The 15,430-nt window shown below is 47.7% G+C and overlaps 1 protein-coding gene across 1 annotated transcript in view; it reads right to left on the bottom strand.

The window, feature by feature from the left end:
• The window catches only part of LOC309477583 (uncharacterized protein), a gene marked incomplete at its 5' end in the record, with an annotated part of 33,790 nt that extends 19,515 nt beyond the window's left edge, over nucleotides 1-14,275 (bottom strand). The window contains 3 exons of the mRNA XM_082140858.1: nucleotides 11,744-13,143; nucleotides 13,254-13,426; nucleotides 13,520-14,275. Of these exons, the coding sequence (XP_081996984.1) occupies nucleotides 12,003-13,143; nucleotides 13,254-13,426; nucleotides 13,520-14,275 (2,070 nt within the window). The 3' untranslated portion in view covers nucleotides 11,744-12,002. The remainder of the gene's footprint in view (nucleotides 1-11,743; nucleotides 13,144-13,253; nucleotides 13,427-13,519) is intronic.
• Between the last annotated feature and the right edge of the window lie 1,155 nt (nucleotides 14,276-15,430).

Genomic DNA, 15,430 nt, shown 5'->3' with positions numbered 1-15,430 from the left:
TGTGATGAAGAAACTCTTTTAGTCTATAGCATTTAAATTAGAATTAAAGCTTGAAAACATATAGCTGCATAACGCCTCGGTTACGACTGTAACCTCGGTTCCCTGAAGAGGGAACGAGCGTTGCGTCGAGAATGACGCTATGGGGAACGCTTTGCGTGATGACGTCTTGAAGCACATGTAAAATCAGTCCAATGGTGTGGCGGAACGTCAGAGGCGGGTGACGTCACGTACCAGGAAACTATAAAAGCCGGCCCAAAACAGAAAACGAAAGCTTCGTAAAAGTCTGAAGTCGAGCTGACAGGCATGAAGGAGATATGGCAGGGCGACGCAACGCTCGTTCCCTCTTCAGGGAACCGAGGTTACAGTCGTAACCGAGGCGTTCCCTTTCAAGGGAACTCCCGTTGCGTCGAGAATGACGCTATGGGGAACGTCTATACCAACGCCTCCATAGCTACAAATGTCTGTCCTGTGTGAAATCCGTAGAGCAGCACTAGGAAGACAAAACCTGAGACCCTGGAGTAGAGTCTAGGTCTAATGAGTAGAACCTGACGAAGGTGTGCGGTGAGGACCAGCCTGCCGCATCACAAACGTCCTGTAAAGATACTCCTGATATAAGGGCTTTAGAGGCCGCCATACTCCTAGTAGAGTGCGGCCGGACAGCCAAAGGAGAAGGCTGCCCAGCCGCCTCATAAGCAAGTGAGATAGCCTCAACCACCCACTTGCTCATCCTTTGCTTAGACACTGGACCTCCTTTGTTAGGGGACCCAAAGCAAACAAACAATTGATCACTCTTACGCCACAGGGCAGCTCTGTGGACATATGCGTCTAACGCCCGAACAGGGCAAAGCAAATTATTCGCCTCCTGGTCCGCTTTTCGAAAGGGAGGAGGACCTCCAAGTGCCACGAGGGAAACGAGATACCAAAAGGGTCTTTCCCCACAGACATTCCACCCAAAGGAATGTGGTAAGCGCCTATGGCCGGCTTTTATAGTTTCCTGGTACGTGACGTCACCCGCCTCTGACGTTCCGCCACACCATTGGACTGATTTTACATGTGCTTCAAGACGTCATCACGCAAAGCGTTCCCCATAGCGTCATTCTCGACGCAACGGGAGTTCCCTTGAAAGGGAACTATTACATTCATATTCTACATGAGAAATGAATTCCTGGAATGTCATATGATATACAGATTTCAGATTTCATTAATATGCTAATGTCGTGTTTAGGTTGTATGCATTTGTGAACAGCTTCGTGTTTTTTGTAGATCCCCGCAAGCATTTGAGGATTTTGAAATACATCGAGCGTCAAGACTTGCAGACAAATCCACAATTAGTGGACTCAACCCACCATCTACTTAAGCCAATCAGATAAGAGCCACATTGCGCAGACCAATTGTAGCACGTTATTGTTACAACCTATCACGTTTGGCTTTACACTCAGGTGGGAACAGATTAATTTTGCACCCCTGAAAGGACCTGTATTCTATGGGTGCTTCGTTCAAACTGAGCTGAAGTACTGTTTGTGTGGTTAAAACACCCTGTTTCCAAAAGATTATTGGAATTTAAGGCTTCTTTATATTTCCATCAGAATCAGTGAATCAGGATAAAATATACAAATTATGATCATTCACAGATCCTGAGCATCATGATCATTAAAACCCTCTCTACACCGGACGCAAGCAGCGTAACAGCGCTCTAAAGCAAATAGCACCCATTATATATTATATAATCAGTGATACTGTCTACACTGGACGCGACATGGTGCAGCACGACAGTAAACGGATGCCCGTTCTTCTGAAGTACTACACACACTAATTTACATGAAGGACAAATGATTGGCACCTTCGCTTTGACGCATCCGGCGTAGACAGCCTGGCACGGGATAGATACGATGTAAGACATGGCACAACGGCTGATTTTACCTTTTAAAGCACTATTGCGGTGACAAATGTAGGAGACAATATCATATGAAATATGAGCCAAAATGATCATCAGTGATGTAACAGTACAAGCCACAGCATCACTGCAGCTGTACTGGGGTTTTGTGAGTGGATAATGCAAATAAAGAATCTTGCAATTCTGAAAAATATATCTTTGCATTTATTTTTGATGCTGTAAGCAAATTTTACAATTAAAAACTATTAAGTCTGATTCATGTGACATTATTTGTGTGATCAAGTGTTTTAACCGATAAATACATATGCATACAGGTATCTCCTGTCTGCTGGGCATTTCACTTTTAAATGCTTGATATGGGCTGCGTTTCCCGAAACCTTCTTAACCTTCTCAGTTGTTCCTAAGTTACACCTTAAGCTATACCTTATCGTTAATATGTGTTTCCCGAAACGATCTTAGTTAAGTATACCTTCTGTAAGTCATACGTTCGGAAGGTTGGTCTGGACCACTCTTAGCTTTACCTTATCACTGAATCCACATCTCTGAGTTTACAAGATATTCAAAATCCACTGTTTAAATCCTTTTTGATCACTGCCGAGCACCGTAGGTAAGATGTACACTGTTATTACTGAAATGCTGGAAAGTATTTACAAGAACAATATTTCATCGCAGCTCCACCTCAGTGAACAAAAATGGGAAAGAGAAGAAAGCACGTAAACATTTGAAATGGTTATTATGGCAGCAATATTTGATACAATTTAAAAATATGTAGGCTAGGCTATTTTAGGCTATTATAGTTTGGATTATTTTTTATAATATCCCATGAGTCCTAATAAATGCAATTTCAACTATTTCTGAAGTGCTTCTTTTATAAAGAACACAGCTTTCTCACATAATGCAGTAAAACAGCCCCTGCACGAGAGAATAATTGATTCTCGAGCCATCGATATCAACCAATTCAGCACCATCGCACCGGGTAACGTAGCACGTAAGAAGGTATATCTTAAGCATCTTCCTAAGGTATGGTTCGGGGAACACGCCTAGAAATGGTGGAACTGCAAACTGCCTATTACTATGGACTATGGAAGCACCAATTACACCACGTCTGTCCGAAGGACGGACCAATCACAGCTCATGACAAGGAGCCCACCCCCTCCCTATACAGCTGTGATCCCTGAAACGGCATTCTTGTTCTCTTGGATTCTCTGCTCGTTACTGAGCTTCTCTATTTCGCTCTCATTGGCAGTATCTCCTAGCTAACACGTTAAGGCGAGCTAAGATTATAGGATACTCACCATGGTGTCCAAGGTCGCCACGGAGAAAGGGAAGGATGCTCCTATGCACTCGTGTCCAGCAGCATGTGAATTTATGATCTAGGGCAGGGATCTGCATCCGATGTGTATTGCATGCATGGGCATCAAGCATGCTCAGGCCGCACTTGTGGAAAGTTGAGCACACTATCGTGTAATGCCGGCCAGCATTTTGGAAAGAAGGCGTTGGGTGGCTACATCTTCTAAAGACAATCTGTGTCTCTCTTCTGTCCCTCCTTCAGCTAAGGCTTCTGTGGATTTGAGTGGATTGTTCGGCCTGGCTGTTGTGGCGATGAGACAGAGGTGTGACCTTCAGAAGACGGAAGCAGCACCGCGTCCTCCTGTTCCCCTGCGTCCTGTTCCTCCGACGCAGAAGGATGGATGATTTTGAATGCGTCCAGGACTGCAAAACCCCAGAGCACAGAGCAGGTGGCTTGCCCCACCGCTGCTTCAAACACTAAGCTGTGGGGTAAGCAGTCATTCACAGCAACTGCAAAGTCTAGGTCTGCTAACCCTTCGTGTCCAGGATTCAAAAAGCTCAGGGGAGAGAGAGCCGCGTCCATGCACTTCGTAAATGTACGGGGTGCTAAAGATAGACCGAACGGCAGGACGGTGTACTGATATACCCGACCGTCGAAGGCGAATCTCAAGAATGGCCTGTGACGGGGTATTATCTGAATCTGAAAATATGCGTCCTTTAGATCGAGAGAGATGAACCAGTCTCCCGGGCGAATTTGCGCGAGGATTTGTCTGGTTGTGATCATTTTGAACGGCCGTCTCATGAGAGCTTTGTTCAAATGTCTCAGATCTAAAATAGGTCTCAGCGCTCCGTCCTTCTTGGGTACGAGGAAATAACGGCTGTAAAAGCCCGACTCGCTCTGAGAAGGATGCACCTGTTCTATAGCCCCTTTGTGCAGCAGCTTTGCTATTTCTGCCTGAAGCAGATGCGCTACTTCTGTATTCACTCTCGTCTCTGTCCGTGCTAGAAAGCGCGGGGGACGGCGAGCGAATTGAAGCGAATAGCCGTGCATTATAGTATTCAGCACCCATTCTGACACGCCCTGGATAGCTTGCCATGCTTTCGCACACATAGCTAGGGGTCGAATGATCTCTGGGTTCGGATCGCCGCGCTGGGCGGGATGGGGAACCTCTATCAGAGAGGACGGGGCGGCGCGCGCGCTGCCGGTGCTCGAATATGGGGGCTCGCGAACAATGGTGACTGGCTGTACAGCACATAACGGCTCGGTCACTGGGGACGGGGCACATTTTGATGCTAGAAACCCGTGGCGCGAGAGCGGCATGAGGTTTAACGTGTTTGATAGTAAGTGCGCGCGCTCGTGAGCGGGCACAGGGCTTACATATGCAACACGGCCAGTGTAAGGGAGCTTTAGAGGATCTGCGTCCCGGGATAACTGTGTGACAGAGCGGGCAGTGGGTAGGTGTGGGCTTGGAAGAGCGGGCACATTCTCTACCTTTAGCACTCGAGCGGCGCGTGCCCGCTTTATGAGAGTGCGCTCTGTGAGCGTTACCGGGGAGATCGTGTTTGTGTGTAGTGGTGAGCACTGGGGCGTGGGCACAAAATCTACACTCATGACACCTTCGGCGTGAGCCGGAAAACCCGAAACCATACTCTTTATGAGATTTCTCTGGGTCGCCGTGAAAACGGCGTTTGTGTGCAGGCGAGAGAGTTGTATTACTGGCTCGTTGGCTGCGATGTAAGCTGCTGCAGTAGCCTTTTCTAAGGGGACTGGCAGAGCTGGGCGCTTTGATGGCGGTCCGGCCGCAGCGGGACTCAGCCATCTTTTCCTCCTTGCAGCCGCTAGGAGGACTTCGCGGGCTCAGGCTTGAGCGTCACCTTGGGCCGGGGTCCCCGGGGGGGAGGCGGTTTGTGACGGCTGGTTGAGCGCGACCTAGGGCGGCCGCCCTGTCGTCGCTGCGAAGACGGAGGCTGGGCAGAGCGCTGAGAGGAGTTCCGTGCAGGAGGCTGCTGAGAGCGGCCTGCAGACGAACTCGAGCGGCGGGGCAGGAAGAGATTCATCGCCTGCGATGCCTTCTGCACCTCCGAGAAGCGATCGACGATCCCGGCGACCGCTGGGCCGAACAGGCCGGTGGGAGAGAGCGGTGCGTTGAGGAACACTGAACGCTCGGATTCGCTCATATCCGCCAACGTCAACCAAAGGTGCCTTTCGGTGACGGTGAGCGAGGCCATAGCTCTCCCGATGGCTTGTGCAGCGGACTTTGTGGCGCGAAGGGAGAGGTCCGTCGCGCTACGCAGGTCCGTGAGAACGGCGCGATCCGGGCCTTTCTCGTCCAGCTCTCGGAGGAGATCGGCTTGGAGGATCTGGAGCACAGCCATTGAATGCAGGGCGGAAGCAGCCTGGCCGGCGGCGGAGAAGGCGCGGCCGACGAGTGCTGATGTGGTCCTGCAGGCCTTGGACGGCAGGGCAGACTTTGAGCGCCATCTGGCGGATGGCGGGCAAAGGTGCGTTGCCACAGCATCTTCCACCGGGGGAATTTGAGTATATCCCTTCTCGGCGGCCCCGTCCACTTGGGAGAGGGTCGAGGAGACCGGTGAGCGGAGTCTAGCGGAGAATGGGGCGTTCCACGACTTAGAGAGCTCAGTGTGGAGCTCAGGCAGGAAGGGTGCTGACCTAGAGGCAGGCGCTGGGCGGCGGCTAGGCAGAAAACACCCGTCAAGTCGGTTAGGCGCGGGCGCCCTCGGTGGGGACCAGTCGAGTCCCAATTGTTCGACCGCTTTGGTGAGGAGGCGGAGCAGTTCCGCGTCGACACTGGCGCGGGACCGGCTAGACTCCTGTGCAGAGGAGGTGGAGCCAGACCACTCCTCGCTGTCCGAGGCCAGGATAGAGCAGCTGTCCGTTAAAACAGCGTCGTCCGCTTCATCCCCCGAGGCGACGGCAGTGCGGGCAAAGGCCGGCCGCTGCGCGTCGGGAAGGGGGGGAGGAGATGGAGATAGCGAGGCTCGCGGGAGGGGCTCCGGCGAGCGCTCAGCTGCTGCTGCGGGTTCCGGTGGCCTCTGAGAGCGGCGCTTCTTCTTGCGCGGCCCGGTGGAGGCAGACGGAGAGACAGCTGGAGCGTCGAACAAGGCGAGTCGAGCCCGCAGGGTCGACATCGGCAGTTCTTCGCACATTTCACAGCCACCCGCGGCGAGGGCGAGGGCAGCGTGGTCCGGTCCCAGGCAGAGAGCGCAGATAACATGGCGGTCTCTGTCGCTGAGCGGAGCTTTACATGAGATACAATGCATAATAGAAAGGATATGTTTCGCCGGATAGCGAAGCAGGCAGGGATAGCTGAAGGCGGCGAAGGCGGCCGGCTTCCTCAGGCAGAATCCTCGGCTTGCAAAGCGCTGGTTTCAACGGCGGCTTCCTCAAAGATCAGCGATGCGAAGAGCTTCGCTGAAGAGACAAAAATCAGTGAAAGCAGCCTCTCAGCCCGTATTTATACCCTCTGCCACGCCCCGCCTCGGGCCGTGACGCGTAGGCGCGCTGCTCGCGCTCATTGGACGTGACGTCACGCCAAGGGCTCAGTGATAGGCTGCTGCAGTTGCCGCAGAGCAGCCTATGAGCACGCTAGATTGCCTGCTCTAGGTCAGCTTGCTGCCGCACTGCGTTGACAAGATATTAAAATTAAGGATAATTTTTTGCTTCATATCTCGAGAAAAGATGACTTTACCCGTAGCGTAAGCTAAACTTACGCAATACGAGAGAACCTCTCGTAAGAGAACTCTGCTTTTCGTCGAGTTTGGAAGACGCGCTGTGAGCTTACATTGGATTTACATCAGAAGAAGAAGAACGCGATTTGAAGACAAGAAAGATGTAAGGTAAGAAATTCTTACTTATTAGTTTATGGTATTGTTGCATAAACTTCACATTGCAGTTGAACTGTTGCTAGATATATGGTGAATATTATACTATTTAGACCCGTGTTTACTGTTAAATACTGTTTGTGGATATCTGCTCAAACATAGATCTGTATAACCATAATGTTTAATATTTTGGAGCGCGATGGCGTTTGAATGTATCATATTTTGGAGCGCGCTGTGGGTTTGAGTATCATATTTTGGAGCGCGATTGCGTTTGAAAGGAAAAATGCACCAAACATTAGGCTTTATGTTTTTACTATTATCTCATTTCATATCATCATAACGAATGGAAACATTTGAAGTAACATAAGATAATCAATATATTTTTCTCTAGCATTGTTACTGAAATCTTTTGGAAGATTTATAGGCTGCTTTGTAAAATAAAATTATTTTATGCAGTACTGCACATAGCTTATGCCTACAAGGCACAACAAATATGGTGTTCTTTATATTATATATTGTTGGAAACATTTGTGTGTGTGTGTGTGTGTGTGTGTGTGTATTCTGTGAATTTTAAAAAGCAATTTTAACCAGAAAAATCTAAAATGTATTCCCAAAATCGTGCAGGCCTAGTTTCTCTTGATACCAGTATGTTCATTTTTTTCTTTTCTTTTAGGGACCAGATGCAACTGAGTCCTGCTGACTTCAACATTCACATGAGTCTCTGTACATGAACATGGTAAAGTGAAAATCAAACACCTTGGAAATGGTATGTACAATGTTTTTAGGAATGGCACAAAGGTCTCTGTCTTTGGATCATTGTTTTCAATGTGCTCTTTTGTCATTTGTTGTGTATTTTTGGATTATGTTGTGTTGTAAATAAATCCAAACAATCTAAAAGCCATTCTTTTTTAAATCTCCTCATTCTTTGTGCAAGGTTGCTCTGAATGACAGGGCCTGATCGCTCCTAATAGGGCAGTTAGGGGAGTGTCTTTGTCTTTCTCAGGTGTTAAAAGCTTACATATTCATGAGATGATCACGCCTCTTCGAATATGGCTTTGTCACACAAAACACGTCTTAGAAATTTTAAATCAATATATTGTCTTATCTGAATGAGCAGTCAGGGTGATTTTCACATAGTTTTGGAGCAAATATTCTAGGCTACGTCATACAATTTTCAAAAGTCTTTTGAAGAAATAATCAGTATGGGTTTCATGGCCTTATTTCAGTGACAATTTTTTTTTGTATTTTCATAAACCACGCATAAATGTAATTATCTCAAAACTACAAACTTTTACATACATGCTGCTGATATATTATTGTAGCAGAGTTTGTGCTGAATACAGTGTAATTAGACTTTAGCCATGAAAATGTCACTAGTAACAGAAAAAAACACAAATGTCAGAGCATGTCAGAACACCTCCAGGCCCAGAAAACAGCTCAGACCTCAGAGGGTTAAACAAATTCTTAAAGGGATTTCAAAAAAAAATAAAAAATCAACTCCATAGCTGATTTCAAGTGATCAAGGGGCTTAGGACGTTCCAATTCAGCCCATTGCAGTTTCTGCCTGTAGTGGGCACTCGTGCAACGTAAGCAATGACGTACATCCGAGTGAACAAGACGGAGGGAAGTCAGCGTGACAATTTTGAACTGGAACGCAGCCACTGTCACAGTTGCAGGTATGTGGATTGTTCCTTGTCTGTTGTGATTGTTTGTGTGTGCTGTCACCTGTGTTGCTGGGCAACCCATGATCACTGATTAGCGATCGGCTTCAGCTGCAGCTCATCAGCCACGCTATATATTGGGTCTGTGTTTGTTCATTCCTTGTCGGATTATTGTTGTTATGCTCACTGCCTGTTCTTTGTCTCCTGTCTCCTGTCTCCTGTCTCCTCTCGTTCGTTTGGGGAGGTGCGCAGGCAGCAGAGACTCGTGCTGCGGAGCCAGGTGAAAGTAGTGATGGCAAAATGAGACTTCCTGAACCACTGAAACCTTGCAGCCCATTGCTTCAGCTAAAGGTTCATTACTCGAAGCTTCATTCAGCTTAGCTCACTAGTGACACCTAGCTACTGTGCAAAGAAATAGCAGACAAATTCATTCATTCTGAACCAGTGTTGAATGGTGAACCAGTGCTGAACCAATTCTGAATCCCCCCCTCTCTCTCCCTCCCTCCCTCTCTCTCTCCCTCCCCCTCCCTCCCTCTCTCCCTCCCTCCCTCCCTCCCTCCCTCCCTCCCTCCCTCCCTCCCTCCCTCTCTCCCTCCCTCTCTCCCTCCCTCTCTCCCTCCCTCTCTCCCTCCCTCCCTCTCTCCCTCCCTCTCTCCCTCCCTCCCTCTCTCTCTCTCTCCCTCTCTCTCTCTCTCCCTCCCTCTCTCTCTCTGTTTGTTTTATTTATTTGTTTGTTTGTTTGTTTGTTTATTTGTTTATTTATTTATTTTCTTCTCACTGTTAATGTCTGTAACCTTTCATTTGCAATACTAAAAAAGACCTGAGCAGACATTTGTCCAATGCCTGGGTATAATATAAAATATGTATCTTTCTCTGTCTGAATTTACTTGTGCAGAGACAACTGTCACACAGACAGTTAATTAATAATTCATAAATTGGTTGGATAGTGACAGTATGAAACAACAAAAGTGACACTGTGTTGAGTGCAGTGCTTATGGTGGAGGGAGTGTAATAAAGCAAACTGCAACAGAATGGGGTGGTAAAAATTGTGGGGGTTATTGTGCAGTGAACTGTTACTAGTTTTAGTTCAGTGTTGTGTTTATTGGACTGAGGGATATAGAGGAGAAACCTGCAACACTGCAGTTTGGGGTGGGTGAAGGAAGGATTACAATAGATTTTTATTGATAAACAGAATTATTTTAAGTGTGTTGGGGTTTAGACGATTCCTCTTCTCGGACAAAATATCTCCAGCCTTGGAAAAAAGATCCTTTCACAAGGAACAGAGGATGCAAGGGAACATAAAAATGCCAGTGCCAGCTGGTACAAATGAGGACACTGATGCTTCTGTTGAGCCCAGATAGGGGAGGATTTCCTCTTTCTTGCTGGCTCCATTACCAGGAAAAAGGAAGAGGTCACAAAAAGCAAACAAATCCAAAAGGGCAAGTCCAGTCCAGTCCAGATCCAAAAATCTAAAGCAATCCAAATAATCTTATCTAATTTATATAACAAGACTATAATATAGCTACTATAATTAATAATAACAGTATACTATAACTATTCTAAACTGATAATGTAATAATATACAGCCCTAAAACATATATGACACAATAACGACAATGATAGTTATCTAACTCTCTGACAATACTACAACTGCATCTACTACTCCTGACAACACCTACAAAGTGGCGCGAGTTTCGAACCTCCTTTTTCCGGAAGCGACACTCAGACCGAACCGATGACGTATCCACACAAACCGAGGCCTCGTTTGTCATTAGTCACGTGATTTTCACGTTAACAACACAAGCCTCGAATCGCGGCTTCATCTGACACGCCCATTTTTTCTCTACACAAGCTCCGACGCCTCGCTTCAAATGTCTCTAGGTTTTATTATCTAGTTCTGTGTATATAAGCCCTTAGTTCCCTTTGTTTAGTGTTCGTTCTTGTTTTGGTTTATGTGGTTTTACTATACTGAATTTATCATTGTGAAACTCCTGAGTGTTCCATTTTGGAATAAGACTGTTTGTTTGTTAAACTCCATTTTTGTGCGTTTACTGCAGCTGCTACACATTACAAATATAAAGATGAATATTTTTATTAAAGGAACACGCCGACTTTTTGGGACTTTAGCTTATTCACCGTATCCCCCAGAGTTAGATAAGTACATACATACCCTTTTCATCTCCGTGCGTGCTGTAACTCTGTCTGACACACCCACCGCTAGCCTATCTTAGCACAAAGACTGGAGGTAAACGGCTCCAGCTAACATACTGCTCCCAATAAGTGACAAAATAATGCCAACATTTTCCTATTTACATGTTGTGATTTGTATAGTCACAGTAGAGCTTAGATTCTCTGCCCGAGCCCGAGCCCGGACTCAACCCGACCCGACCCGCGGGCCGGGCCGGGCCGATATTTCCCGCCACTGTCCTCGGGCCGGGTCGGGTCGGGCCCTTGATAAAGCACGTCACGTGTCATGCGCAGCGTCTTGTCCACTCGCACTCGCAGTCTCGCACGCGTGACGCATCACACCTGCTGTGCGTGCTGTACTATTCTGTAGCTTAAGTGCTTGAAGAAGCAAAGAAAAAAAATTAAAACAGGAGAATTAACTTTGAGCAAGTTTGGAGGAAAATCGAAGGTATGGAAACATTTTAAACTAGTCGTGGGGAGTGACAACATATGTGTTGGCTTTGTCTCGTGCATTAAATGCGGCACGCTGCTCGCCTATGACAGCAAAAAAAACGGGGACTTCGACGATGAACAGACACATGAATCTGTTAAGGATCTGTGAAGGAGGACTCAAATGCAGGATGACAATTAACAGCTTTATTGACAAACAGATGACACGACGAGGTGGGAGAAGGTAGCAATCCAAACAATAGGTAGAGATGAGACAATGACAACAGCAGAGCAGCAGATGTAATGAGGTGTCCGTAGGCTGGAGTGTAGATATGGCAGAACAGAGTGAGACCAGAGGTAACCAGCTAAAGCCAGACAGGAACTTCTTACAGCTTGGCGCTCAGGTATCTCAGGCTCAGAACAGGACTGCTTGCTGGACAGGACTGGAACAGGGAAACAAGACAGAGCCAATGGCAGTAACCAGAGCACTAACAAACTTCTACAACAAAACACTAACGATTTAAGAGGAACAATACTGAGACACAGTAGTACTCTGAGGTACAACATTTAACAAACTGGCAAACACAAGAGGGAAAGAGCAAACATATAAAGGGAGCTAAGAACATGAGGAACAGGTGAGCACACTCAGACAAACAAGGACTTAACGAGGAGACAGGTGCTAACACTCAAACAATGACTCAACTAAACAAGGGGGCGTGGTAACGGGAAACGAGGAGGAAGAGAGGCGCACATGGCAAACACAAACAAAGACAAAGCCATGTGTTTAAGCACAACATAAACATAGAAACATTAAACAGAGACAAGACAGACAACGCTGCCAGGGCAGAACCCTGACAGTACCCCCCCTCTAAAGGACGCCTCCAGGCATCCAAAACAGGCAGAGACCATGGAGAGAACAACTGGGGGGGAGGGAAGGGCATAGACATGGAAGTCCCAAACTGACCAGGGAACACAAAAGGTGGCATATGGCAGGTGGGAACAGAACCGGGGAAAAGATTAGGAGCTGACAAAGGGGATACTGGCTTATAACCAGGAAACACAGAGGGAGACATGGGAACTTGATATGGGGCATTTTGGGGATCAGGAACTGGCCTAGCTGGTCTGGGCTTCCAAGGGGGCTTGACAGACCTGGGGGCAAAGACAGGGCTGGTAGGGTCAGGGAAGGTCTTGGGAACAGGTAAGGGGAGTGACTCGGGGACGCCCTCCTGGGCTGTGCAGACGTGCACGGGGACGCCCTCCTGGGCTGTGCAGACGTGCACGGGGACTGACTCGGGGACGCCCTCCTGGGCTGTGCAGACATGCACGGGGACGCCCTCCTGGGCTGTGCAGACTGGAGCAGAAGGCTTGGAAATAGTGCTTTCTATAGCCTCAGCGGGCTCTGGGACAGCACCTTCTGTAGCATCAGTGGGCTCTGGGACAGCACCTTCTGTAGCATCAGCGGGCTTTGGGACAGCCCTTTCAGTTGCATCAGCGGGCGCTGGGACAGCATTTTCAGTAGCATCAGCGGACTCTGGGACAGCGCTTTCAGTAGCATCAGCGGACTCTGGGACAGCGCTTTCAGTTGCATCAGCGGACTCTGGGACAGCGCTTTCAGTTGCATCAGCGGACTCTGGGACAGCGCTTTCAGTTGCATCAGCGGACTCTGGGACAGCGCTTTCAGTTGCATCAGCGGACTCTGGGACAGCGCTTTCAGTTGCATCAGCGGACTCTGGGACAGCGCTTTCAGTTGCATCAGCGGACTCTGGGACAGCGCTTTCAGTTGCATCAGCGGACTCTGGGACAGCGCTTTCTCTGTAGCGGGCTCGGGAAGCGCCCTCTCTGTAGCAGCAGCGGGCTCGGGAAACGCCCTCTCTGTAGCAGCAGCGGGCTCGGGAAACGCCCGCTCATTAACAGCGGTGGGCTCAGTGAATGCCCTCTCAACAGCAGACTTGGGACTAATGGACAAGACAGGATTGACAGGCATCTCCAGGATCTTGACAAGACTAGTTAGAAGTTCAGATAAAGCCTCTGCAGCAATGACAATAGGCATCTTGGGACTGGGATCAGTAAACATAACAGGACTGGTAGAGGTTGTCTCGGCGGGAATGACATCGCTTATCAACTGTATGGGAATAGAACTCACTTGGCTTGACACCTCAGAAACCACTGGATCTGGGGCTTGGGAATGGAGAAATGTAGACTGTTCAGCACGTACCCTTCTCTTCTTCCTCTTACGACGAGCTGATACTGCTTGCTGGGCTGTTTCTATAGTATCTGTAGCCAACTCGGCCAACCCAGGCGGAGAAGCAGTAACCCTCGTAGAATCAGCACTGACTGAAACAGATTGAGCAGGCTCTGAAGAGACAGGATAGTTCTCGTTAGTAACAGGGAAAACAGAGGTTAAGTCGACAGACTCAGAGATGACTGGAACTGGCATATCTGTCTGAGAGACGACAGCGGTTGATTTGGCTGTAGCTTGAATAACAGATAGTGAGTCAGATCTTGAAGTGATTGGGACTGACCTGGATGTCTGAGAAGTGGTGGGGGTTGGTTTGACTGGCTCTGAGGTAGATGTGGTGGACTGGACTGCCCTATTCCGTCTGGATCTCAGTCTCCTCGTAGAAGCCAAAGGAGGATCATAAATGTGACGAGACAGGCGGGGAAAGTTGAAGGCCGATGCAGGTGGGCTTGGCGGCATTCCCCACTTACTGCGATTACCAAGGTAACTAATGAAACCCCAGAAATCCAGAACACGGAGAGAATCCATTTCCCATGCAGGCAAGGGGTCCTCCAGGCAGGAGTTAAAGATATCCTTGAGAGCTGCATCATTATAATCAAGCCCCCTAGACCAGGTCCAAAATATCTGGGCAAAACCCCCAACTCCTAAGCCATCCTGGCGAAGAGCAGTGAGACTACGATGACGGGCCATTCTCTCTTGCAGGTTGGCAGGTGGCAGGACCTTAATACTCATCCTGCTGAGTCCTGTAGTGGCCAGTTTGTTCTGTTAAGGATCTGTGAAGGAGGACTCAAATGCAGGATGACAATTAACAGCTTTATTGACAAACAGATGACACGACGAGGTGGGAGAAGGTAGCAATCCAAACAATAGGTAGAGATGAGACAATGACAACAGCAGAGCAGCAGATGTAATGAGGTGTCCGTAGGCTGGAGTGTAGATATGGCAGAACAGAGTGAGACCAGAGGTAACCAGCTAAAGCCAGACAGGAACTTCTTACAGCTTGGCGCTCAGAAGGCTCAGAACAGGACTGCTTGCTGGACAGGACTTGGACAGGACTGGAACAGGGAAACAAGACAGAGCCAATGGCAGTAACCAGAGCACTAACAAACTTCTACAACAAAACACTAACGATTTAAGAGGAACAATACTGAGACACAGTAGTACTCTGAGGTACAACATTTAACAAACTGGCAAACACAAGAGGGAAAGAGCAAACATATAAAGGGAGCTAAGAACATGAGGAACAGGTGAGCACACTCAGACAAACAAGGACTTAACGAGGAGACAGGTGCTAACACTCAAACAATGACTCAACTAAACAAGGGGGCGTGGTAACGGGAAACGAGGAGGAAGAGAGGAGCACATGGCAAACACAAACAAAGACACAGCCATGTGTTTAAGCACAACATAAACATAGAAACATTAAACAGAGACAAGACAGACAACGCTGCCAGGGCAGAACCCTGACAGAAGCAGTCTTGCCATGACAGAAATTATGATAGTAGTCAGCCTCAGCCCTCGATGTCCTCTTTTGTTACTTTTCCGATCCATTCAATTATTTCTGAATAAACAAACAACTCAGTTTACATGCTTCTTCCTTGTCGCATTATTCATTAAGATAATAATTAATAAATGCACGCACAATTATGAATGTGATAAATGTTACAGATATGTTTTATGCACAAACAAATGGCTTTCAACATGTGCAAAATTCAGAATTAAGTGAATGTGCTGCAATTTGTTCAAAAAGAGAGTATGTAGTAGCCTACGCGTTTTAGCCATTGAATAAGCACATTTAGTTTCAAGTTTGTTAAGTTTTGTTTTGAAGAAAGCTTTTCTTTAAAGTGAATTTCGTTTAGTATAAATTGTATTTTAATTTTAATAAAT

Source organism: Leuciscus leuciscus (assembly GCF_965113295.1).
Source record: "Leuciscus leuciscus genome assembly, chromosome: 16".
Classification (NCBI taxonomy): Eukaryota; Metazoa; Chordata; class Actinopteri; order Cypriniformes; family Leuciscidae; genus Leuciscus; species Leuciscus leuciscus.
This window is presented reverse-complemented; position numbering and strand designations above follow the sequence as displayed.